This window comes from Manacus vitellinus, unplaced genomic scaffold, assembly GCF_001715985.3.
Source record: "Manacus vitellinus isolate BGI_N305 unplaced genomic scaffold, ASM171598v3 scaffold_17_pilon, whole genome shotgun sequence".
Classification (NCBI taxonomy): domain Eukaryota; kingdom Metazoa; phylum Chordata; class Aves; order Passeriformes; family Pipridae; genus Manacus; species Manacus vitellinus.
The window spans coordinates 6675136-6701260 of NW_021939256.1; the positions used below are offsets into that span (position 1 = coordinate 6675136).

The 26125-nt window shown below is 40.5% G+C and overlaps 1 protein-coding gene across 14 annotated transcripts in view; it reads right to left on the reverse strand.

Annotated features, from left to right (window-relative positions):
* The window catches only part of LOC103764732 (poly(rC)-binding protein 3), a 142407-nt gene that overhangs the window by 35301 nt on the left and 80981 nt on the right, over nt 1-26125 (reverse strand). For 11 of the 14 annotated variants that reach the window (XM_018070056.2, XM_018070055.2, XM_018070051.2 and 8 more), the window contains exons 3-8: nt 14757-14780; nt 14629-14661; nt 11848-11964; nt 6506-6637; nt 3704-3832; nt 1452-1595 (exon numbers count right to left, since the gene is read on the reverse strand). In XM_018070056.2, coding sequence (XP_017925545.1) covers nt 1452-1595; nt 3704-3832; nt 6506-6637; nt 11848-11964; nt 14629-14661; nt 14757-14780 — 579 coding nt within the window. The remainder of the gene's footprint in view (nt 1-1451; nt 1596-3703; nt 3833-6505; nt 6638-11847; nt 11965-14628; nt 14662-14756; nt 14781-26125) is intronic. The other 3 variants (XM_018070054.2, XM_018070048.2, XM_018070047.2) reach the window with 1 other exon arrangement.

Below are 26125 nucleotides of genomic sequence, written 5' to 3' on the forward strand. Positions count from 1 at the left end.
CATCACAACGTATCCTTACAGACTAGAAAGTAAAACTCCAAAACAAAAAAATTCAGAGAGAGCTCATGATAAAGGGTTGTCAGAAGTAATGGCATTTTGGTGTTTGCTTGAGAGTTGCAGGAGCTTCCTTATACAAGCAGATTGTGGTGGCACAGGTCATCACACCAATAATACCAGCAGCACCTTGTGCCCTCGGTCCCACCAGGAACCCAGTGTCCAGCTTCTCATATGACTTCCAAATTGCCTGGGGTGGGACATGGTCTCTAGGGCTGCTGTCACAGCAGCTCACACCCCACAACAGGGTGATGACCTGAGGTCATGTACCAACCATGAGGTGGGCTGATGGGACGGGAGGTGGAACCTGCTTGCAGATGTTCCACCATGTAGGTGAGTAAATGGGTAACTGCTTAAAAATAGGTCTTGACATCACCATGGGGAAAAAATTTGGCTGGGTGGGGGTGCCTTACTGCCAAAGAGGCTTTACATATGTGAATCCTGAGTAGAGAGATGGCTGCCTTCCTTTAGGCTGGGTTTAGGGGATCAATTTCCCCTTGAGTTGGACAGGGTTGCAGCATTTCACTGCTCCACCACTGCCCGTAGTCTGGTGGCTATACAGGTTCCCTTGTGAGCCTCCCACGGTGTTTTACAGAGTACTTATCAACTGTGCTCATCATTGGCTTATCAGTGACTACAGCTGCATTCCCCCTGCAATGGATGATGGCAGAGAAATTTCTGCTATGTCTCAGCCACATGTTGAACACTCATTTCAGAGCATTACCAAAAGACACAGAAGAATCACACTGCACATGGGTTTCTAAAGGCAGATGAGAATCCTGACTGATATAGCTTAACATGAAGGGGGAATCATCAAAACCTCCTTGCATAAAAAAGAAACAGGAACACTGTTCTTATGTTATCAATCAGGCTTGCATGCCGTGGTTGGTAAGGTCTACATTTGCATGTAGGTAGTTCGTGCAACCTCAGAAACCCGTTGCTACTTGGTCCCAAGGGACTACAAACAGCAGACATTGTGCGCGTGTAAATTTTTACTGCAGAACGCACTATTTGGTCCCAAAAAATATGAAAACTACGAGAGAAAAATTATGTCTTTCATGAGCAGAGATGTCCTGCTGTTTGATTAGCTCTGAAAACTGACAAAACTGCTTATACTGCTAGTGGAGCTACAAATTAAGAGTCAAAAAACTGACCCTACAATAAGGAGATTTGTCCCACTCAATGAGCATCTGATTTGGACACCTCTCAATTCACAGAAGGGCAAACTTTTCTTAATTACAGAATTCAATTTTAAATCTTGGTAAAATACCAGTCATCACATTTTGCATCAAGTTTGCAATGCAGTGTTCTCCTGTCCTGCAAACTGTAAGCACGCAGAGTAGACAAAGCACATCAATACTATACCAGGCAAGAAAGAGTAAAAGTTGAAAACTAACAGGCGCTGGCTGAGGTTGGGCCAAGACGGTGTGGTTTCCAGCTGAAGCCAAAATGGTGTCTGCTCTTACCTGGCCACCTGCAAAAATGATAGGTGCAGAGGCAGGTTTGGGACGGTAGGGGATGGTGGCACCTTTGGGTGGGGACTGCAGACAAAAACACAAAGCAATCAAAATGCAGAATGAAGCAGATCTTGTATTAATAAAATCTCTCTTTATTTTGGTCACCTCAGACAACAAGGCATGCAGATAACCCAGCCCACCCTGTCCTCCATCCCATCAGATCAAAAGAATGCCAGAGGCCTCCTGTCTGGGCTTTCAGGGGAAGAGTTGAGGACCTACTCCACAGCCAAAACAGGCAGTGGTGACACTTGTGGTTCACTACTGCCACTGTCAGATGAAGCTATGAAGCTTAATTAAGCATACCAAGGCATTTCAGGAAACACGGGCACAATTTTGAAATTTGTCATTGTTTTGGAAGAGTCCAGCCTGGCCTCTTGCTTTGCTAACAGAGAGCCCCTCTCCTGCTTATCAATTTTTCCCATACTGCTTACACTTCAAGGTTTCTTTTTTACCAACTCAATTAAGTCAGCTGTTCCATTGCAAATGATCAGCCTGATCCTGCCTTTCGTCTGACTGAGCTGGAAGGCTGGAGAAAAATCCTCTCACCTTCAGCAGGAGTGTAACAACGGTCTGTAATGCATCAAAAGGGGACCTGTTCCCTGTAGCCCAAGGCAAGAACCCAAGGAGAAACCCCTGCCTGAGGCTAACTTTATCCTCCTAAGTAAAGCAAGAGCATGTGTCTGCAAAATACGCTTCAAGCTGTCTGTGGAACACCTAGCAGAATGGTACCCTGATTTCAGTGTGCTGACTACAATTAGAGAAGGTTACAACAATTTGTGTGTCCATGAATTGGTATCATATAATTAGCTACTGCATGTCAATGAAAGTGCTTGTTGCCAAATTAAATATATGCTACAAATTAGAGCCCATATGTGTTCTTAAATGTTTGAAGCAGCAAACTGCAGTTAAGCCAGTGTCCTCTTTGTGCTGCTTGCTATTTGCCTAACCCTAAAATTAAGTACTCTTAAGTGAAAGCTGGTTGTTTAAAAAGTGGCTCTACCTGTGGAGAAATAGGATTGTGCCTCTCTGATTTTGAGAAGCAGCTTCTCTCTTCTTCTTTACTAAATAACTATTTATTCCACCAATGTCACATAGACAGTAGACTACATTCAGTAGTTACAAAGCTGGTAACTGTTGCCTTCATGTAAAATATTTCTAAGAAACTAAAATTATTTCTTAATATTAGTTTCTATTCTCTTGTATTTTTATACAGAAATCCCTTCCTCACAGTAGTCCAGCAAAAACTGAAGGAAGAGTCAGTTTTCCCCAGTAAAACACTGGGGATTTATTGGGTTTTATGCTTTTATTTGCATTTAGGCTGTATGACATTTTAACACAAAGGCTCTATGTCATTTTGATGCACTGCATACTTCTGAACAACCAATAGTTGTAGTGCTGTCTCAGATACTCCACTGTTTCTCCCCTCTTTAAAGAATAACAAAACAGTAGGGTGTCAGAGGTCACCATGAGACAGTCCTTGACTAGATTATGTAAAAAGCAAAACAAACCTAAAAACCACAGAAAATTTTCCAGTGGAAAATGTGATAAAAGCAGAGATGTTTCACGTTCATTGTCAAAAATTACTAGGTCAAAATACTTAATTTTGATTTGCTAAATTTTTTTTTTTACAAATTTCCATTCAGTTGAGAAATGTACTTGCATGAAATTATGGGCATTTTCAGCAAGGGGATTTTTACATAAATTAATTTTGTATCATTTAAACTAAGAGCTAAAAACCCTGTCATCAAAATAAAACATTCTGGCCTTATGCAATGACCTGACCCTAAGGAATATCCTGACTAGTCAGAATTATTTCTATTTAAACAAGACTTAGGGGTTTTCTTCCCTATTCTGCATCAGAATAAAATGCATTTCTCTCAGAACAGCTGCAGCTCCGTGCTGGACCTGGTTGTTGTTTGACAGTGACATGACAGCCTTGATCTTTGATTGCTAATCCCTGCTGCGAGAGGATCTCAAACACCCAGAAGGGCACAGTCTAACAGAGCCCTCTGGAAATTCCCAGCACAGGAAGGGCAGGCAGCACCCCAGGGGAGCCCATGGCAATTGAAAATTATTAATACTGTGTTTGAGCAGCTCCCGAGTGAGAGGTGAAATGCCAAGTGCTCACTCACCTCCAGCATAACCACACATATCTGTTTCACACACTGGATGATGGCGTCGGGAGTGCCCGAGATAGTCACTGCGCGCTCCGTCGAGTTCGGCAGCATGTCCCCTGCTACCTGCACCTGGGCTCCTGTGGACTTGAGCAGAGACAAAGCAAAGGGAGTGTCACCACGAGGAAATGGCACCTCTCCAAACCCAGTCATTCACCTCTAAACTTTTTGTCTTTTCTTTCCGAGACACGTGGTGGAGCGTGTATGTAAAACTCGTCCCCACACTGGGGTCTGGTAGGACATGGATTTGCCTGTTCAAGCCAATTCGTCAGCACTCCCATCCGAGGAGGATTAGTCCTTAGCTGCTGTTAATGAATCAAATTGTGACCTGAATTTCAGGAGAAGTCTTTTAACCCTCTTGAAGACAGACAGTTGTAATGCTGACTAAAAAGTTAAAAACGTGAAATGAAGTACTTTTCAATAATAAAAAAATGAAAGGAAAAAAATACCAATAACTGAAGAAGACTGACTAATCAAATGTGTCTCAGATAAATGGCTCTTTAATCTATTGATGGCTGATTTGTGTTGCTCGTTGAAATCTGAGGCTGCCTTATGCTGTATTTCAGGATGGTACAGAACCACTTCTAAATTATAATTAGTGTTGATTAAATATATGCATATCATCAACTTTTAGCTCATTAATGAACCCAAGGAGGTAATGAGCCACTTTTGAGGTTTTTTTTTTTTAAAATTTGATCTTGGCACTAATGTTTGTTAGTTAACAAAAAAAAAAAACAAAACCAAAACCAAAAAACAAACAAACAAACAAACAAAAAAACAAAGAAAAAAATACTAGCGGCCAAAACAAACGCTGACATTATTTCACAAACATGGAAGATCTTTTTAATCCCTAGAAAAAAACTCAGGCATTTGATATTGAGTTAGGTCTTCCACATATTGCAAAAAAGATCTATTCCTGACTGTTGTTGTACTGCAGTATCTGGGGCTTTTAAAAAAAAAGTATTTTCAGTAACCACTGACTTCATGTCAGTCAGCAAGGAGTTAATTTGTTTTCCTGCTGGTTACACACAACACATGTTATTCTTCTCTCCAAAGACTGATTAAATTACTGATTGTATCTTCTATTCACTACTGCTTTTTAAGGCCAAAATATCAATTCCTTGCTCTGTAATAGGCTTTGGAATTTTGCCATAATTTGATCAATCATCGTGCCTTTTTTTTCTTTTTTTTTTTCTTTTTGTAATCTTATCTTGAAAATAGTACTGCAACCCTCCATGTTGTTTCTGGATGCACGACTGAACACAAAAGACCATCCCTCGTGCAACTGCTACTCTGTGTGTTGTGTGATGAAGAAATTGCTTTTTAACGTACATTTCTGGGTATGTGTACATCTAGCACAAAAGACTGCCAGAGTCATTCATGCATTTGCTTCCAGTGCCAGTCTTTTTGGTCATACATCAGCAATGAAAAAATGAGTAATATTTTGTCCGTTATGCTTAAGAAAATGTGTAGTGTGACTTCTTGCTACATTAGCCTTATCAAAACACCTATTTGGCCAAACACTATCCTTTTACTTCCTTGTACTAGACTAAAGGTAATTGCTTATGACACTACGCTCACCAGGATAATCACTTCAGTCATTTAATTTAACCAACAGACCAATTTTACCTTTAAAATCCTATGTCCTAAATGCATTCTTTCAGTACTCTCAATGGAGTTACCCATACTTAAAATAAAATCCAAACTGCAAAACCTAGAGCTAAGTACTCACTAGCACACAGTTCACACTCATGCCTGCTCCAATTTTAATACAACTAAAAAATCAACTTAAAGCTTCATAAAACCTACTGTCTTGAATCTACATTTTAGATAAAAAGGAACACGGTAAAGCCCGTCAAAAGTGGGGTTTTTTGACACAGGCAAATAAAAAAAATGGATCAACATGTTATCTTAATATTCAACACTTCATCCTCTGTTGGAATGAATACAAATTTAGACGGAATACTGTCACTTTCTTCAGACTAAAAATCCACTTTTCTAAAATTTCCAAGTCAGATTTTCTCTATATAACCAAGCATGTTCCTAATTTTCTTGTATGACTGATTTACAAACACCAAATCCTTGGCTTGGCATGTGCATATTGTTACAGTCATGCATGGAAGAATTAAAACTGGCAAAGTACGATAATTTTTGCATTTTTTGGTTAGAGGAAAAAGTGGCTGCTAGCACATTAAGTGAATACCTTAGCTAAAGTTTGGATTAAAAAAAAACCCCAATATGTGTTTGTAATACATGAAACCAGTTCACCTGTAGCACATAAACACTAGGGAGAAACAAAACAGGAGCATGAAAATCATATTTTTCTAAAAAGTAGAACCTGGACTTCCCAGTGCTACCTGGGTCTTTCTCTGTCTGCAAGCATGGTAACTAATTTGGAAATGGTTGCAACTCTCTGACTTGGGATAACCTGAGTATGGCTGGGGAAGGGCCTGTGCCTGAAGAGAAACTTGAAGATCCATTTCTGTCACTGTTGTTTCATTAAATTGTGCATCAAGGGCTTCATGTATTGTAAAGCTGTTTTTCTATTTCACACGTGGTCTTTAGTGTCAAGGACAGTACAGCTGTCCAGCACAGTTGGACCCACTGCTTCTCCTACAGCAAGGTTTTTACAGTTTTTTCACTCGCTCATGCTCATGCTGGTGCGATGAGCAAAGTGCAGTGGGTGATGCTGGCAGGGCATGCTGCAGTAGGATGCTGAGCTAGCCAGTGTCCCCAGCAGACATCCCATGACCTACTTACCTCCCTGATTTCTTTGATTTTGGAACCTCCTTTTCCTATAAGGGATCCACACTGACTTGCCGGGACGACGAGTCGCAGCGTTACGGGCGGTTTGCTTGTCACCGTGCTGTTCGTCATTGAAGCGTTTATGTCCTGTAATCACAATGTCAGTGAGCATTAGCGGGGGATTTGTCACTCCTGGTAAGCACTGAAGGGCTCCGAGAAAATGCCCGTGGAGACCTGGGGAGCGTGCAACCAGTTCTAGTTTGTTTTCTGGTGGGTAAAACCACCGGCTCTGGTGGTGATACACCATAAGCACGAGCCACACAAGCGGCTTGTGCCAGAGGAACCCTTCAGCTGTTTGCAAGTCCATGCTGTGGGGTCAGAGGGCAAGACAGGGAGGAGGAGGTGGTATCTGTCATTAGACCAGCCCAAACAGATGAAAAAGGCAGAGGCTTTTGTGTTCACAGGCTTCCAAGTCCTGTCTTGGTCTCTTTTCCACCAACTCAATTAGAATCTTTATATTATATGATATGTCTTTACATTTCACAGAGTTTCTTCTCAGATTTGGTACAAAAGACAAAGATTAAAAAAGGGGATGACAATGAACCTGTGAATAATCTGAAGCAGAGAAAATCAGGTTAGTTTGACAAATATTTTGCTGTCCCCTAGATACAATTTCTCTTCTGTAGCAGATCCATAAGCACTCGCAGAGCTACCCAGTTTCAAAATCTTTTCCATCATGGCTATGTAACCAGAGTACGAAATGCTCAGCAGAACAGCAATTGCCTGTATCCAGGTACTGTAACATATATCTGTGTATCTCATTATCCAATGAGACTATGCTATACATTCTCATGAGCATCTCAATATACTACTACATCTCAATATACTACCACAAGCTGCATGGCACCTGTCCAACAACTCGTAAGAATCTCAATGTGTTTTGGTAACAGTAGCTATGAACTAGAAAGACTGTCTCATCCATCTGTGAGGTGGCAGGGCACAGCTATTATACCTTTCACAGAAATGTTACCCAAGAGATTTGGACAGGAATGAGAAAACATGCATTTTGTACTAATTTAACTCATTTGTGATGCAACACAAGTTCCAGCAGACAGAACTGATATGATTCCCTACATTCTCACTTATCACTTGTTAGAAAAACAAAAAAAGGTGCCTATACTGTGCAATCAGGACCTTAAATTAAAAAAAAAAAAAAATCCAACAAACTACTTAGTACTTCAAGCAACTCTGCATGTCTCACTGAACTGGTGTGGAAGCCCAGTAACACCAGCACTGATCACTACAGTACCTCCCCAGCTCTGATGGCAGCATTCTTCTGTCCAAGAAATGGCTTGGGATGACCTTGCTCAGCTTAAAAGAGAAGAAAAAAAAATCTTGCATGGAATGAAGCACTGCTGCATGTGACAATCATTCCTCTGCCAGCCAGCAGTAACTCACATTTTGTTTAGTGCCTGTGTCAGTGAGAGGTTGCATTCCAAAATAAAGTGAGAGGGATAGCAAAATTTTGCAGCACACATGTATCTGAAATAAAGGCCAAGTCATGCGGATTTTTCAGCTGGAAGATGTCATCTCACTATATCATGTTTGTGGCAGGTGCAGGCACACGATCATCCAGATGTAGGTAAATAACCCTCTTTAGCCACACAGCACAACCCTGATAATGTCTCCATACAATCTGTGGCCTGGCCTCAAAGCCTTTGTTGCACTTGCTGCTTTCAAAAGCACTTTGCAAAAACTGAAAGCCAGTATTCTCTTTATTTTCTCCTCAGCATTTAAAAAGAGCAAAATCTAAATATGCAGGCTCAGCAGTGTGGAGTGCATAAAGGAGTCAGTCCAGCCTAAAAACATGACAAAAGAGAAATGAGCAGAAAAAAAATCCCTTTCAGAACTGAAGGCTCCCAAATAGGGCTCTTTCCGTGGCACTGCATCCATCTCCTCAAGGCTCTGTCAGACACTAGAGCTGGACCTCGCATGGCTTTCTGCCTGCTTGGTGGGCTGCTCCTCAGCCTGCACAGGCTAAATGGGAGTCTGGAAGTGCTGGGAGTGCCAGCTGAACTGTACCTGCTGGTTACTCCAGTGCTTAACTACCACGTGCTTCCTGTGGATTATACACTTTGAAGCAAAGCTAGAGCTGCCCCGCTCACCAGTGAAGTTCCAGCTGCATTTCTCAGGTCTCAGCCTCCAGTCTAGAAATGACTGCTCTAAAATGTCCTCTCTTGCAATTCCAGTGGTCTGCCGGGGCTACTGTCATTTTTTAACAACTCTCTTTTTCCTTTGCGGTGGATACTTAAATTATTTATGTAATTACCTACCGAGCTTGTAAATTCATCTAAGACTGCTAGAAAATCACCTTTTATTAGGAAGGTGGTCAAAGCAGAGTGATATAAGGCTGCAGAGCAACCTCAACGAGAACACAACCTTTCTTTTTTTTCTATCTATCTGACACATTTTGAGATTTTTACTGACAGTTGAAAGGCATTCCAAGGCTTCCATTTCTTCCTAGGCCCTTCCTTATCCCCAGGTATACAGCTGTAGGGGTTGAAATTAAGGGTTCAAGGGCTTCATGTCAAAATGCTTCCTGGGGCGTGCACAAAAAATACCAAAAAAAATTCCTCAAAGCAGCAGTCTCACACATGCACCTTTTTTTTTCTGTTTGAATGTAGCTGCAATAGCCAGAGCTGGACTGAATTTTTTAAATGACTGAAGAAATCTCCAACAAAAAGATATGCATGAAAAATAGCATTTGGTAGCTAGCTTATTTGTAATTTCTGAAACAGTACTTTATTTTGCCTCCAGAGTGTTACAGTTATCTCATTTTATTGACAGGAAGATTTATAGGAAACCTAACTGATTATATGAAACATATTTATTTACTGCTGTTCTTTTAAATATACCACAAACCAATTATGTTTAAAACTAAATACAGATATTTCAAAACTTATAATGGCAGTACTTGATTTGCAAGGAGTGTCAATACTCCTTTGCTAACACTCATATGAAGAGTCCAGACTACCTTCTAAACTCTGCTAGTGCAAATATGCATAAAATCCATCCAGATGACTGAATTTCAGATTTCTTCTCCTACTGCTATCCACAGCACTTTCAAAGACTACATTGCGTTGGGTGGTAGGCTGGGGATCTGATGCTGTGCAGTGTTTGATGTTTTTATGAAAAATGCAGCATTATTTCCACTGGGTACTCATTTTGGTGGGAACTGGCAAGGATTATCTGTGTTAATGATTCCCTCAGCACTTTTCAAGATAAGGCCCTATGCAGAACATGTTTTTCATGTAGAGAGCAGAGAGATGGCTCTCTCCAGGACTCTGTGGACTGGAGGGTATGGTACTGTACACAAAGCTACCTCTTAAGCTAGAAGAAACAGGGATTGGTTCAAGATGGGTAGGAGATAAGAGATGAGGAAGAGATGACAATAGGTGGTACTAAAACTGGGTTAGATAGAATTACTTGTGTGGTTCTGCAGGATTCAACCTCAAAATCATTATTATTTTATTAATAACAGGCAAGAAAAAAAATTAACATTCTTGTAAAATGTGCCATGTCACAAAACGGATATTTTATCAACATGTTGAAAGACTGGGATATCACACAGGAAGATCTGAAAAACCATGAAGGATGGAAGAAATATAAATAGGATTAACATTTGCAATATTAAAAAAAAAGGTCATTTGTCTGGGGGCTGACAGGAATGCTTGCCAAGACTGAAGAGGTGAAAACACCTGAGCAGGAGCTGGGGATACCCACTAGGCACATGGCTGTGTGCAAAGCATTACACTAGTAAGAGGTGAGGCATTTCCAGAAGTGGTACAGATGTGTGATCATGATAACTAGGATGGCAGGCTGTTAGTGCAATCAAATAAACCTTTGTGGAACTTCATCTGCAACCTGTCCACAATTAATGCACACATTAAACACAAACTGTAACTGGAAACAGGTAGAGAGGGACTACTACAGTCACGAGAGGAGTGGGGAATGTGAGGGGATAAAATCAGTTTCTAAAAACACTTCTAAGAGAGGAATTCTCAGGGATGGAAAGGCAAGAATTATTTAAACCAGTGGCCAGTGCTGGCACAGAAACAAAGCTGCATAAACTGTTCATGAATAAATTCAGGTGAGGAGTGAAAAGAAAGTGTCAGATTATGAGAGACCCGAAGTCGTGGATCCAGGATCAGGAAGTAGTAAAAATTCAAAATAGTTTTTAATCATGTTGTGAAGTTGCAAGTTGCAAGTCATATGGCTTATGCTAGATGACAACTGCATCTGATGGCCTATAAGCTCTCTTCTGTTGTTCTAAACATCAGCAATCACCATGGGTAAATAAAGGCACACGTTGACATTTCTCATCAATGTCAGCATCTTCCAGTGTGATGGGGAGATGTGGAGACTAACCTCACTGATTCAGAAAAATAAGTACTCTTAAGAAAGGGATTAACATCCCTTTAGTTTAATCCTTTCTGGACAGACACAGCCCCTTTCTTCTGCTGTAGGTGATTCAGTCCACCTGTCTGCAGGCTCTTCCTTTAGGAAAAGGTGAAATGCTTTCTGCAAGAGCATCTGTCTCTCCAGAAATGACAGGAGAGATGCCTGGACTAGACATATGATTTTCAAAAGTAGAGGGAATTAAATCCTCTCCAGAGTGACCAGAGTTCGTGTTCTGTACTCTACTGTCTTTTCTGTGAGGTTCCTGATTAAGTGGTGACCATATCTAATTGTAGTTGGTCCATGAAATTGAAGGAGACCTCAGCACTTTACGTACGTATCTGCACAGAACAATTATTCTACAGTGAATTGCGCTCTTGCCTTACTTTCTCTTAGTGCCTTTATTTTAATTGATTTTAAAAGCCAAGCTTTAAATATAGTAAGTGGAAATCATACACTTTGTTTTTAAAATAAAAATTTTTTAGTTAAATGAGTTATATATTCATTTTGACGTATCTAAAATTTACATCAATACCAGCTGGGTTTACATAAAAACAAAGTTAAAAGTTAGGCAATTATTCTTTTCAAATCAAACCCACAATGGGACTAGAATTTTTACAAGACATTTTTCCTACCATTAGTGCACATTACTAAAAGCAATTGCTGTTCCCTGAAGCCTCCAAAAAGCAAAAGAAATGATCAAACAGCTTGTAAATTGACCCATTATTTTTCTTCAGCATTGCTGCCAAAAGCATTTATAAAAATACAACCACTTTCATTGCTATTAAATAGAACATTAAACAAATCCTATTTAACATTAAAGCAAACATGAGAAAATTCAAACAGTGTTTGTATTTCAACTTGAAGAGAGAGTCCCCCCCCATATTTTATTTGCTTACCTCTTCAAATTTTAGTGCAATCATAGAAAAAGCTTTAAAAATTGCATCTGTTGGGCCTGTTATTGTCACAATTCTCTCTGGACAAGTGCCTTCTGAAATATTGATTCGAGCACCACTCTGTCAAAAGGAACAAATATTTTTCAAAGTTATACTTCCCAGGGAGCAAACTAAGCAGGATTAGGGATATAGTTTGGGAAGGAATATCTTGAGGCATCTAATTCCCTCCCCTACAACTGCAGCCCCAACATCATATAATTTCAGCATAAACTGATCTCATTTCAAAAATTCATCTAACTGCGGGAAGCAGGATCCTGTCGGAGTAAATACTTACACAGCCTTCTTTGCAATATGCAAATCACACCTCTGTAACTCAAAAGTTGCAAATAATTGCATAATCAGTTCTCTTCCCTTCCCTCTTGGAGGATTAACCTTAAGTAGGACTGCAGCTGCAGAATTTAAGACAAGGTGGTTGTCTCCAGGGGGCATCAACATCTCCCAGGAATGATGCAACTCTCAGGCTTCAAGCCTCAAAGGCAGGGTTTGACCTCTCCAGCTGGGGCATTACTTTACACTATGGAGAAGGCTCCTTATAGAGGGATGTGTCTCATGTGAAGGCAGTCAATCAATATGCACTGATAAGCCTTGGAGACAGCCAGGATGGCTCTCAGGTATACTCAGTCCTCTTTATGCTACTGTGGTATCACAGAGAAAACCCCTAAACCACGGGGTTTTATATATTGTATTTTGATATATATTTATTTAAGAGGATCTTGGTGTAGATAATGATAAAATCCAGTTCAGGTAAGACCCACTCTATATGTTCCCTGAGGTTTCAGGCATGGAAATGTGTTAATGCAGCCTAACAAGTCACTGGAGCCTCAACTCATCCCCAGGCACTGACCTTGGGGACCAGGGCCCGAAACAAATGTGGGACAACCTGGGTTAATATGGCCCTTTGCCTTCAGGGTCACCATGAGCACCTGATGTGCTGTGTGTCCCAGACCTTATTCCCACTCTCGCTGCTTCTCTACAGCAAAAGACCATATTTCCCCATATGTAAGCACCCACACACAATAAGAGCAAAATGAAGCCCAAGACTACTGATAAAAAAATCGTGCTGCCACAGACCTGGGCACAGAACTGCGGTTTTTGTACTTTTCTTTAGGCCTGAAGTTGTCTCTGACATTTCCCGAATGACAGAGTAAGACGGAGTCACATTTTATATCATAAAGATGGCATGCAATATGCCACATCTGTCAGGAAAGCCAAAAGAAAGGTTGCCTTTTTTCTTTTAAAGAAGTATTGAAGAAAGTAGTAATTTAAAGGGGGACCAAGTTACCATGATGTGGAGACATAGCCTCTTAGTGTTTTGCTGATACAAAGATGCTTATAATTCCATTATTTTAAAAAAACAACCAAACAAACACAGTGCCTTTTGACCACAGATACATGACAGTGTTTTCCAGGACTGGAAGAAGAACATTTGATATTTATCTTGAAAGACAAACCAAGGATCATAACTCTTCTCTAAGATGTTTAACTCAGAAGTCAGGAACACTCTCCAATTACGGCTTCCCTTCTGTGCATGCAATTTATATCCACAGATATCTGCTCATGGTCATAATTAATAATTAAACTAAAATGTGTTTAATCAACTGGTAGGATTACCTAGTATATTTGAAACATTTTTTCTTACCTTTTTTTTTAAGTCTTAGCAAATGTACTTATGTATGAAAACATGGGTGAAAGCTCTTATGGTCAAAAAAGGAGCTCTGAACTCAGTTAGCCTGACAATGAAATCCCTATTGTGTATATTTAAAGATGGATGTCCGCAATTTTCTTTACTAAAATACTTTGACATTTTCCTGCCACAGACCTTCTATCAGTGGACAAAACAACAAAGCAGCTGACATAGTAATGCACTGCAGCTTTACTAGAACCAAACTGACTTTTCCTGAGGCATCCTCTCTATACACTACTCCTAAAGTTTTAAACAGTAGGATTTAGCCTTTTGACTTTTAACAGTATCTTCAAAGAAGAAAAATGACCCAGATCTCCAGGTAAGATGTGATGCCTTGCAGACCAGTGTGGGTCTGTAACCTCCACCTGCGCATACCCCTCTGAAGACAGTGCAGGTTGCTCTGTGGCAGGGAAAGAAACCTGTAGACAATGGGGAGACTGAGGTTTATGCAGTGGCCTGTTTTAGTTAATCATTTTGTGTCTATGACCTTTTCAAAGGACGTGAATGGCAGGTGTGCAGGTCTACCCTGCCCACATCCTACTCAAAGATGCAAACTGAGGAAGAGTTAAGGCTTTGCCAAGACATGGCAGAGGGATGCTTTGGCTTACACAAGTCTGTCTCCAGCTCTGATAAGCTTGTGTCTACCCTCAAACTTGATGTGCATCAGTCTAATGCTTGGTTTCAGATTTTTGGAAACTGCCTAGGAGGAGGCCAAGCCCCATGCAGGACCGATGTTGGTATGCTAATGAAAGATATAATGGGCTCGACGCACAGAATAATGCAGGTAAGCTGTTCCTGAGATAAGACAGCAGCAGGCATATCGCTGTGGGAATGAAAGACTCCAGACTGCTGCTGCGATAAGGAGGTTACATTAACAACAATGTTTAATTGAGGCCAACATATTTATACACCACCGCTTGCTAAGAATGGTGATGTTAAATTAACTGCCCACTTGATGGCAGCATCAGTCTGCATATGCTGAATTCCCTGTTCTCCGAGCTGGAAAGAAAGGCAAGTGAAGACATCAAGGCTTGTCTTACCTCCTCTCTCATCTTCTTCACTGTCTCACCTTTCTGTTAAAGAAACAGAAAAAAACGTTAGCCTGGGCTAAAAAAGAGAACTGATATGCAATATTTTGACATGAATATAAATAAAGTAATTTTCTGACCTTTCCAATAATGCTTCCAACCTCCTGAAACAGAAAAAAAGACATTGTGAATGATACAATTTGCTGCAGAAGAGCAGCAAGCTCTAGTTTCTAAGCTATTTTGCCATCACTTATTTCAAAACCTGCAATGTGAAGCATAGCCCCCTTCACTGTTTCTGTATACAAATATGCCATGTTAGATACAAAGGGGTGGACTAAAAATGCAGCTTTGCAGTCAACTGACTGTGCAAGAAAAACACCTTTAATAGAAACTGATCTTGTGGTTACAGATCAATCCTGCTACAGTGAAACACAGACAAATCCCTATCAGGGAATGAAAAGTTAAGAAATAACCGAACCGCACAATCTATTAGAGAAAATGAGGTGTAATACAAGCATCAAAATAATTGCTGGTTTCTCCAAGGGCAGGCATTTACCCCCTTTACACCATGTAATAACTAGAGCTGAATTTCCATGCTACCAAGTGTTATTGTGTAAACACCTGGTGGCCTGTTTTAATCTCCCTATTAGGCACTTACAGAACAATAACCGCTAATCACTTTTTAGGGATTTGGGAATTGCTACTAGGCTCCTACAATTTTCTCTGAAGGGAAAGAAAATACTGAGAAACATGGCTGTGAACATAGAATAGGGGAACAATGTGACAGTTCTGGCAGCACCCCAAGGGTTAAAAGCTTGGGAAATAAAACCGAAAGGTAGCAAAAATGAAACTATTAACTCTAAAGGGAGTAGTCTGGATATGTTACACAAATCACACAGCTGTGACATCAGACTGGAAATCATCTGATGGAGAGACCAAATAAAGGAAAATAAACTCTTCTCCTATACACAGACTAGGAAATCTACTTCAATCGTTAAAGACTGTCTCAGATGGCTGAGCTGTCCCAGACATACGATACACCATTTCCCCTACTCAGTCTATATATTTGTGTGGTTCATCCTAAAACACAGCCCAAAGTTTAGATTTTAGAAACTGTCCTCCATTGCTCTATCCAATGATGGACTAGTGATAAAGTGGTACGAACTTCACTCTGCAGTAGAGAACTAACTGCAGTGACGTTAATAATTATTTTTCACCAGTTGCTTATAAGCTCATGCCATGAAGCTGTTGTGCTTGCAGCTCCTCACATCCTGCTCACAAGATGTAAAGACTTCAGTGAGAAGTTACCTATCTCAATGAAGAACTTTGGCATATGGTTTCTTTGCACTCTCTGCAAGTCTGCACATAACACCAGGCTTGGGGAATAGTCCAGACATTGCTGGACATGGCTCCTATCTGGAGTCACCTAGACAGACTGGAGAAACGGGCTGAGAGAATCCTCAGGGAGTGGAAAAAAATCAAATGAAAAGTCCCGTGTCTGGGATGGAAAAAGCCCATGCAGGACAAAAACTTGCTACCTCAAAACTGACTTTGCAGAAGAAGTCCTGAGGGTCCCATTGCACAACTTTAACCTGAATACATTACTGCATCAGCAGTGCAGCCCTGATCAAAGAAAGAACTGGACTTTATTAGCAGGAGCGTAGCCAGCAGGCTGAGGCAATGATTCTTGTCTTCTTGTTTCGGTGAGACCATGCCTAGAGGATTGTGTCCTGTTTTGGGCTCCTAATACAAGACAGACAAGGACACACAGAGGTGAATCCAATGCAGGGCCACCAAATTGGTCAGGGGACTGGAGCCCAGGACACATGAGGAGAGGCTAAGAGAACTGCATTTGTTCTTAAGAAGAGAATGAGTGGGGAGTCTCATTGCAATGTGCAATAAGGAAAGCATGCTACAATACCAAATTCCTACTCAATACGAGGAAAATATTTTTTGCCATGGGAATGGCTGGACATTGAAACAGGTACCCAGAGAAGATGTGGAATCCTCATCCTTGAAGGTGGCTGAACTCAGCTTGGGCAAAGCCCTGATTAACCTGCTCCAATGGAATCTGCTTGATTCAGGTTGTCAAACTGGAGACCTTTGGGGTCCCTTCCAACCTTCAGGGCTCTGTGATTCTTCAATCACAGCCTTATACCCACTGAAGTCAGTGCCTTAATCGCCAAAAAATTCCTCAATCCAGTGAGGCCCCTTTTCACGTTTATTTTCAAACTTTACTTTTTCTGTTTCCCATTTCCCTTTTTTATTTCCCTTCCAACTGCTCTTCCAAGATGGTATTCTGCTCTCTTGTACATACTGATCAGAGAACACATATTGTCCAGACAGGCACTGCAAATCTTCCAGATGTATCTGCTTTGCAAACCTATAGTCTGCAGGCTGATGTACAGGAGAGCTTTACAGATCACACAGCCGTGAGTGTTCTTGCTAAAGCTTCCTGTTTCCATCTAAAACTTAGACATCTGTACATCTGCACACACAACGCAAAGCAGCAGCTCTGTGAGAATGGGAATTAATGAGGCAGACTCACTGCAGTTTGTCTTGTTACCAAATTATCTTAATATTTTCTCTTAATATGTGGCTTTATATCACATGGCTGAGACAGCTACACCAGCATGTTGTGTGGGCTCTAAAACGAGATGCAGCTTTTTTGTTAGCAGTGACAGAAATCTGGGACACCCATTCCCCCAAATTTTTAAGATTTTACTATTTTTTTTACATCGTCACTGTAACTCTGCCAACCTGTCTGTAATTGTTGAATGGGCTTAAACAATACAGGGAGTAAGGCCTGGGAAGTCCCCATGTCTGGCAGTTCCTATCTCCCCACTTAGCACATTCAGCAGTTTTACCTTGAAAACTTTTTCCATTCTCTCAGTCCCAGCTTTCAGAAATAATTACTTTCATAAAACAGATTCTTAGGAGGTAGAAGGACCTTTAGCTAGGGGTGAGTGTATTGGGTTTCAGTTGCTATGGGCAAGCAACTGTATTTCAGTCCATGGTATAACTTCAGGGTTTTTTGTATACCTGAAGTTTCATTAGAATCTTTAGGCCTGCTCTTGAACCTGCAAGTTTTTGTCAGTATAAACTTAGTATGAAATCTCCCCTAACCCATTTGATCATCTTGGGTGGGTCTTAATGACAGATGCTGTTCTTTCAGAAATGTATGGATGGGTCATGGCTAATAAATACAAATATATCTTCCTTGGAAATAGGAAAGCATACTTTGCCTTAGAAACAGAAAAGCAATAAACTGTTTGTAGCACTGGTAAAAAAAAGATGGTCCATTTCCAACAAAGAGATTAAGAGTATTAAAACAAGCAAAGTAGAGCACAAAATATTAGGATTTTCAAGCTGCTTGTTCCATTCAATTCTGTGGGACTTTTGCTATGGATTTCAGAGGGGACAGGAATTCTACCTGACTGATTATCACCTTGGTATTTATTAACAAAGAGTACAAGCTGCCAAAGGACTGAATGAATGAACAGTGTGAATCCCACTGAGAAAAAAATATTTCAATAAGACTGGTGATGAGGTCCTTGGAACATGCTAGCAAATGTCACTGTAATCCTATGGAGCACTTCAAACCTTCTCCTCCTCAAAGGGCGACTTTAGAGCTTATTCTATAAGCAGGCAATTTCAAAACTTCCAAGCAACAGCCGCCTCTTCCTCTACACTGGAAACTGGGATTCTGCTTGGCAGTGTGGGGTAAGGTCACAGGGACACAGAGAAGCACTAACGTTACATGGACATTTCTAATTTTTTCAGAATTTTGATCCATACAAATTACTAAAAAAAATAAAAATGCAAAATGGTTTGAAATGGGTCACTTTAGAGTTTGTTTTTTTTTTTCTGGGCCCCTAGCTGTTTTTAGGAAAGCTCCTAGGAAGTACTGGTGACAACAGATCATGTCTTCAATTATGATAGGGCTTCAGCCACAGATTAAATCAAAAGACTCTTTATACCTCACTCTTCAAACTACCAAAGCTACTTCATCAAACCTTTAATGTTTCTTTATACAGTTCAGTATTTGTTTCATATAACTTCTTATATCACCTTGAAATAAGTTTACTGCTAAATGAGATACCCAACACCATTTTTATGACACTCAAGTTTTATCAGTATTTCTAGCCAAGGTTATTTTGAGGGTTTTATCTCCTTTAGAAAATGTTTCTAAATTTTCCAGACACCAGTGTGCTGTAGTTAACTGCCTAAGATGTATGTCACCTACACTGGTTCATTACAAGTAAGTCAGGCAGCCAGCCTTTTCTGAAGTTCAGGGAGAGAGAGAATGGAGGACATTTTGTTCCTAAAGAAGGGGGAGAGAAGTGTACTCCCAAAGGTTTTGGCTTTCTTCATCTGCAGAAGAAGCAGCCTAAACTGACACTAACATATGCGAAGTTTGGTGAGCAGAATCCTACAGCTGATGTGAAATTCAGCGTCAGTGCAGGTCAGACAGGAGTTTGATTTAGCTGCAGTAGCAAATAATTGCCTACTAGAATATACTAATAACTCCTGAACTATTTGCTGTATTCCAGTGCTCAGGAATATAAGCTAATGGTAACTATTTACGATCAATTTCAGATTTATTCATTGACTAACCATCTACATGTAAATATAGTAGAAAAGTAAGTTATATGACAACAATCACTGAGTTTCATATAATCACATTTCAACGGCAGATCAAAAAGTAGTTCTCACAAAGAAATTATAAAGGGAGGAATTAAAACTCATCTGGGAGAAAGACAGGTCCAAACCAACCTGGCAGACTGTTGCCAGAGCTAAAAGTATTATGCAGGTTCCTTGGCCTCAGCATATAAACACCCACCCTTCAGAAGCAGATGAGCCACAGCAACTACGCTGGATGAACGGGATGATTCCAAAAAGCTGCAAGTGTGTGTTTATCTACATCCACTGATACATATGTATACTCACACACACATATATTTGTGTGTAAAGTCAGTATACACATGCAGGCACTAAACAGATGGATATCAACTTTCCTACAAGAAATGACAGCAATTTGGGATGCCTATCTTGAGATTCATGCAAGGAGTCTAAGTTTCAGATTGTGCTCAGTACCTAGCCCAGGTAGTGCCTTACAAAGGGCATCATCTCCTGGTGAGAGCACCTCATGCAGGGTAGTCTCACACTTGGGCTCCAAGAGTCCTTTTGGAAAACCCCAGGAAAATCTACATGCTGATTTCAGAAAGCCTGAAAATAATTCTCAAGCCTGAGTCGTCACTACAGTTTTCTTTAGTACGATATTTCTAATAAAACAGATAAAACAAAAAGGGGTGAACTTCAAGAACAAACACTAGGAGACTGGTCAGTATCAATAAAGTATACTGCAAGCCAACCAGCCAATATATTGTAGATATCTTGACGAAGAGCAATGCTAAAAACAAGGGTTGGTTTCTTTCATGTGGAATGCAGCATATAATATTATTTGCACACCTTATTCACACAAATGGGATAAATTTTGCTCTTAATGAACATCTGGGGAGTAGTGGGCCCATCAAAGAGCAGAAAGCTGTTTGTGCAGTTTTTACATCATCTGTGGTGAAGGCAAGGCAGCACCAGCTGGCAGCAGCAAAGTCTGTGACCCAAGGCTTTTGCAGGGCTCTTGCTGGTGAGAACAACTAAACAAAGATACAAAACAGGCTGTAGAAGAAAGCTATTTCCTAATCAATTATTTGGTGTGTCCTTTGAATAACAAGAGAAAGAAATCAGTCATATTAAGAAAACAAGAAGCTTAACAAATGGTTACAAACCACGGTTTAAAGATTAACCTTTGGTCAGTAAACATGAAGTGTGAAATTCCATAATTTTTTCGAAGTGTGAGGTTAGTTTAATAATTACTGTGTCCCAGAAAATCAAAACAAAACCAGGTAGCCATTGTGGGAGCATAGAAAAGTACAGGTCTTGCTGTATTGTCATGGGCATACAACTTTTTTATCAGTGCTACGGGGCAAATAGAACAAAAGCTTCAGAGAATCCCTGAGATAAAGCCACATCTAGAAGGAAACGGGTTTAAGAAATAGTATAGCAATACATACTTTCATCCCAAAGCATCTGACAAGTCACAGGGCCCATCCTAAAGCCTGCAATTCCTTCAGGCAATGCTTTGATTGCATGTGCTTTCTATGCTTTCTATGAGCAAAGATAAGGTAGAACCATTACGGTTGGACTTTACAAACAAAAAAGCCTACTAGAAAAGCATTGAAAGGAAAGAAATACAGCCTTCCATGATGGGAAAACACATCTGTCACGGGACAAGGAGGGGCCCTGGCAACAGCAAATGACTGCTGGGCTGATAAAGTTTTCTAGACCCAGACCAGTTGTCTTTCTCCCCTCCACAAAGAGGCATACATAATTCAACTCTCTCTCTTCACTTTGTTTTGAGGATACAGTTGTCAATACTTGAACAAACTCATGAATACGCTTGCATGGAAGATTCCAGGAAGATTCCAGGAACATTCCTGTTTCATGAAGACATTCTGAACACTGTGTTTGCATGGAGCATGCGGGTCATCAGTATTTTTCAGAGACTAGAAGAAAAGTCACTTTGGGGAAACATGATGTAATGTGTCTACCTCAGGGAACAAATGGCTGCCTCAGATAAACTGAGAATCTGATTTGTGTTCTGGGATTACGTGGGATTAGCCTCACTGACACGGGAGATCTCACGTTCCTAGGTGATGCTTCAGTAGTCACTGTCTGATGCTAACAGCCCTAACTTAGTAAGGCACTACAGTCCAAGCCCTTACTGAGACAAATCTTATGCTAATAAATCGGTAGTGTATGAGGAAACCTGCAAATCATGGTCTTCCTGATGGAAATGCCAGTGTTACGCATCTCTCACAAGTCCATCTAGCATGTTTTGGGCTGCTGTGCAAATGGATGTTTCTTATTTGCTTTTTTATGGCAGATGGGTATCCAGTTTACATTCAATTTCACACCAAAGCTCACAGCCTTCCCCTGCAAAACCAACCCAAAACCCAGTTCTGTCCCTTTGCTTGTCCCTGCACGTGTGATGCTGAAGCAGCAGCACTGAGTAGGGCGTGCGCCTTCTGCAGTCGTGGTTACAACTGCGGACTGATGAGGAGATTTTGTTTGGTACAAGTGGGAACATTCGGCTACAGAGATTGTTTTCAGCGATACACAGTGCCTAAGGGCTGGGGGAACTCTCTCTCTCCTTTCTGTTGGTTTTTTAGGCTAGTGAGAGGCTCTCGGTTGCTACTACAAACACACTGAGAGGAGATCCATCTCGTGTTGCGTATTTGCATGCAGAACTTTGTTCCATGACTAGACCTCTCAGGTATCACAGTAATGCAAGCAAACAAAACAAGAACTATAATAGCAATAGGCAGGACAGTCAATCCTCATAATACCCTGACAGCGTTCATGGAAACCGAAAAGAACAGAACAAACATTGGCTTGACTGGCATTTTACTGCTTGGATTATATTACTGACAAGGTGATTCTTGAAGTTACTTTGTTGTATTCTGTATTTTAAAAAAGTAAAAAATAAAAGAAAAAATGGGAAAGGAGAAGGACTTTAAGATGGAGAAAATTTATTTCTCTAATGCTTTAAACTCTTCCAGGGAGGCAATTAAGGAGACATGAAAAAGTGCCCACTAAAAGAAATCCCTGATACTATAATTGTATTGTCTGTACTGATGAAAATGGCAATTTTCTCCATGATTTTATTCTGTATTTGAGCTGTTAAGTGTGAGCAATCATTTAATGAATCTAAATTTTCTTTCTTTTTCTTGTGAAACGTTCTACATAGAGCACCATAAAGTAATCACCAACATGTCTGAAAGTCACCACTGAAGCTGGATCTAAGTCCACGGTAACCAGAACTTTCAGTGCTGCAAGTCCGCTGATCCTGCTAAAATCAATGGGAACTCAGATACTCAGAGTTCCTCAGGGAACCTAAAACTAAGCTGTAAGTTTAGCGCCTAAAAATCAAGGTACTCATAGGGTTTTGTTCAAACCCAAACATTTGACTGAAGGTACATATTTCTAATTCGCTACTGCTGAATCTATGAGAAACATATCACTGAGCAAATGGCATCAGGGAAAGAAAAGCTCCACTCAGCCATCATATCTTTCCTCCATCAATGCAGATTATACAGTCTAATAGTACATATGCTACTCTTTCCCAGACATGTTTAAAATTTGCATGGGAGACTTACAGAACCTCGTGAAAATCTCAATACCAGGAATTTCTATTGGTATTCTCTTACTAGGATTTATTTTCAAAATTTTATTTTATCCCATTATTTCCAGCTACAAGCACTTGCAGCATTCAAAATAACTACACTCCATTACACTTGTATTTATTCTCTCCAGGTATTTATGAGAATGTGTGAAGAAAGCTAGACACAGTCTCCTCAGCCTCATAAAACTTTTGTTATTTTTTCTGTGAATTCCCCCTCTGCTCAGTCTTCAACATCACTCATACACATGGCATCTGCTGCTGAGCACAGAACTGCAGGTGTGATTTTGCCAGAAGAACAGTAAGGTAATTATTGTCTCTTTGTCCCATGACGCACCAACACCATACATCCAAAATTGCATATACTTTTGCTGCAATAGCTTTACTCTCCAACTTGGCATATCCCAGATTTGCCACTCTCTAGACACTGTCACATCTGATGCTTTTCAACTTTTCATGCTTTCCAGATTTCCTCCTGTCACTGAACATGTATCTTCTAAATTACCTTCTCCAATAATTGCCTCAACTCGCCAATTTACACCTCTCAATATTTGGCAAGAGCCCTGTTTCCCTGCCAGTTTTCCCTTCCCTCCTTCATCCTACTTGTAAATTACTTCCTTGTTCTTCCTAACCATCCAACTTCAATAATTCATTTTAGTTTTTATTTCTGAATTCCATTCCCTTTCTCTAAAAGATTCCTCAGATGCCATACATTACCATATTCTACTTTGGTTTCTTACAGTCTTCAGTAAGACAGTTTCATCAATGCTCATGTTCACACAGTGCCTTTGGAAACAATGCATTATTTCTTCTGCAGGTTTGTACTGGCGAGAAGAAGCAGAGACTCCTGTGCCACTGCTATGAGATGGAGACTCAGATGGAGTGGATTTGTGACCCGGTCGGCCTTTCTGTGCTGGCCCATTTGAACATTTTCTTGGGTTCCACCTCATGGACCTGGCTTTTAAACCTCCATTAAGCTACTTTCCTGAGATTTAAGATCTTTCTACCAGCACAATCTCTTAGCATCCACATCTAAAATTAACCTTTAATGGTGAGTCTCCAGGGTCTTAACCAGTCAGTTAACACTGACTGCGTACAAAACCCAACCAGCCCAAATTCATGTAATCATTATCCAGTACAGTCAAAGTAGGTGCTATTTCTTTCTGGGCATGAACTGACCAAAATCAGAACAAGAGTACTGCAGATGCCAAGTACTAAGGTATGTTGGCAGATACCTGTGGGCAAGGCTACAATTTTCCAGTCTTCCAACCTCATTACCTGTGGCAGTAAGCAAGTTAAAAAGACAGCCACAAGTCAAGGGAATAGAAAATTCAGCAAAAGGCGAGCAAGGAATGGTAAGAGAGAAATATGGAGCTCTCTCTCTCTCTCTCGCTCTCTCTCTCTCTCTCTCTCCATATATGCTGAGAGCCAAAAGAATTTCTATTTTCACAAAAATTTAAAAAGGAAGAAAAAGACGTTCTTCTGGGGTCCGAGCTCTGCCTCTCCATACAGAGGGCTCTGACAGCATACACTCAGTTTGTCTTCCTTAAGTCCTTCAAAAATGTTGATCTGATCTGAGTAAATACTGCCTTTGCTGGAAGCAGAAATCTTGCAATCCCTGCAATATTCCAATCCTTCCTACTTTTGAAGCAGACAAAGAAAATAAAATACCCATATCCATTCACGTCTCTGTCCTACACAGAGGTTTTACTTACTTTACTTCAAGAAACAGCATGAATTAGATGGAAAATACAGAAGCAGGTATTGTAAATAGCTCCAATCCATATTTTCTGTTTTTCTCTACTGAAATCCATTAAACAGCTTTATTTCTAAATGGGGTACATCTTTCTCATTAATAAGAGATGAGAACGCATATCTGCATTATTTAGTATATTCTATATATCCAACTTCTGCATATGCTTCAAAAGGCTCTCCTCTTCCTGACCTCAATGAAGCACCATTCAGGTAACTCAGTCAAAAAGGTCCCGAGCAGAAAAGGCTGCAGTGCCATGGCAGCTTTACAGGATGAATTCAGTTTTGTCTGACTTGTCCTTAGAAACCTTCAGTGACGGATGCTGCAGCGTGCCCAGACAGACTCCTCCCCTCCTCACAAATCCACCTAACAAGTTTTTCCTAATCTTGCTTTTAATAATTCCTGCAAACACTGACAGTTGCTTCTCTGCAGATGCAAAGAATGCCTGAGCACTGCCCTTGTAGTATCCTCCCTAACACCTGCCCTCTAATTCAGTGCAAGAAAGTATTACAAATGTTTTGTGCTGCTCCTGGTTTCTCTTCAGGGCTGTCAAACTATCATAATTTTTTTACTGATCTAACATGGTACAAGATGAAACTAGGCCTTTCAGCTTACATCATCACAAAATCTCTGAAGTCCTGGCTGAGCAGGACACCTTTTATATCAGACCCTGGAAACACTGAGGTTACCCTGAGGTTGCCCTTTTATACCTTGCAGTGGTTAGCTTTCTGCAGGGCCCACACAAGCCCTTTCTCCACTTCCATAGATAAAACAATTGCTGCCCTTCCTTAACACCACATTTTCTGAGAATATCACGGCTGTGCCTTGCCTCGTTGCCAGCTGGCTACTCCCAAACCTTGCTACACTGTGGGTGAGCAGCTTAGCTGCTCCTCCCAGCCTTTTCAGTCGGAGGCTGCACAAAACTATGTAGGAACTCAGCTGGCCCTACAGCTGCTTCTTCCCTCAAAGCAAGACAAAGCAGAGGTGCTGATGAGTTGTGTCCTATCTGCACTGGGGAGGCACTGGCCCTGGGTTCTCCCAGACCGCAGGACTGTTCCTATTTGTTTTCCTTTCACCAGACACTAATGTCTTTTATTTTTTCTACTTATTTTGTTTGCTGTTGTTGCTTTTTAATTCCCTGCCATCTTGCAGAGGTCTGTCCATTCATACAAACTGTAATTTTTTTGTCTGCAGGTACAGAATTTACCCTAATTGCCTAATTAAGATGTCCATCCTTGACATTATGCCTCTACACAAGTCACATTAAAAGTACATACTGAAAATTTCCTAAGTATGAAGGATTTACAGCTGAGATAACCAAGGACAAGTTATGGATTTTCAATCAAAATGAATGCAAATATCACAAAACACATAGAAGTTCCCTATGCAAAGGTACACTGGTAATAAAGGTTTACAGACAGAGAGTTAAGGATAGTGGGGAGAGATCCTCATATTTCCATGAAAGACATCAATAAATAAGTAACTTTAAAATTAGTTTAATTCAAAAACAACTG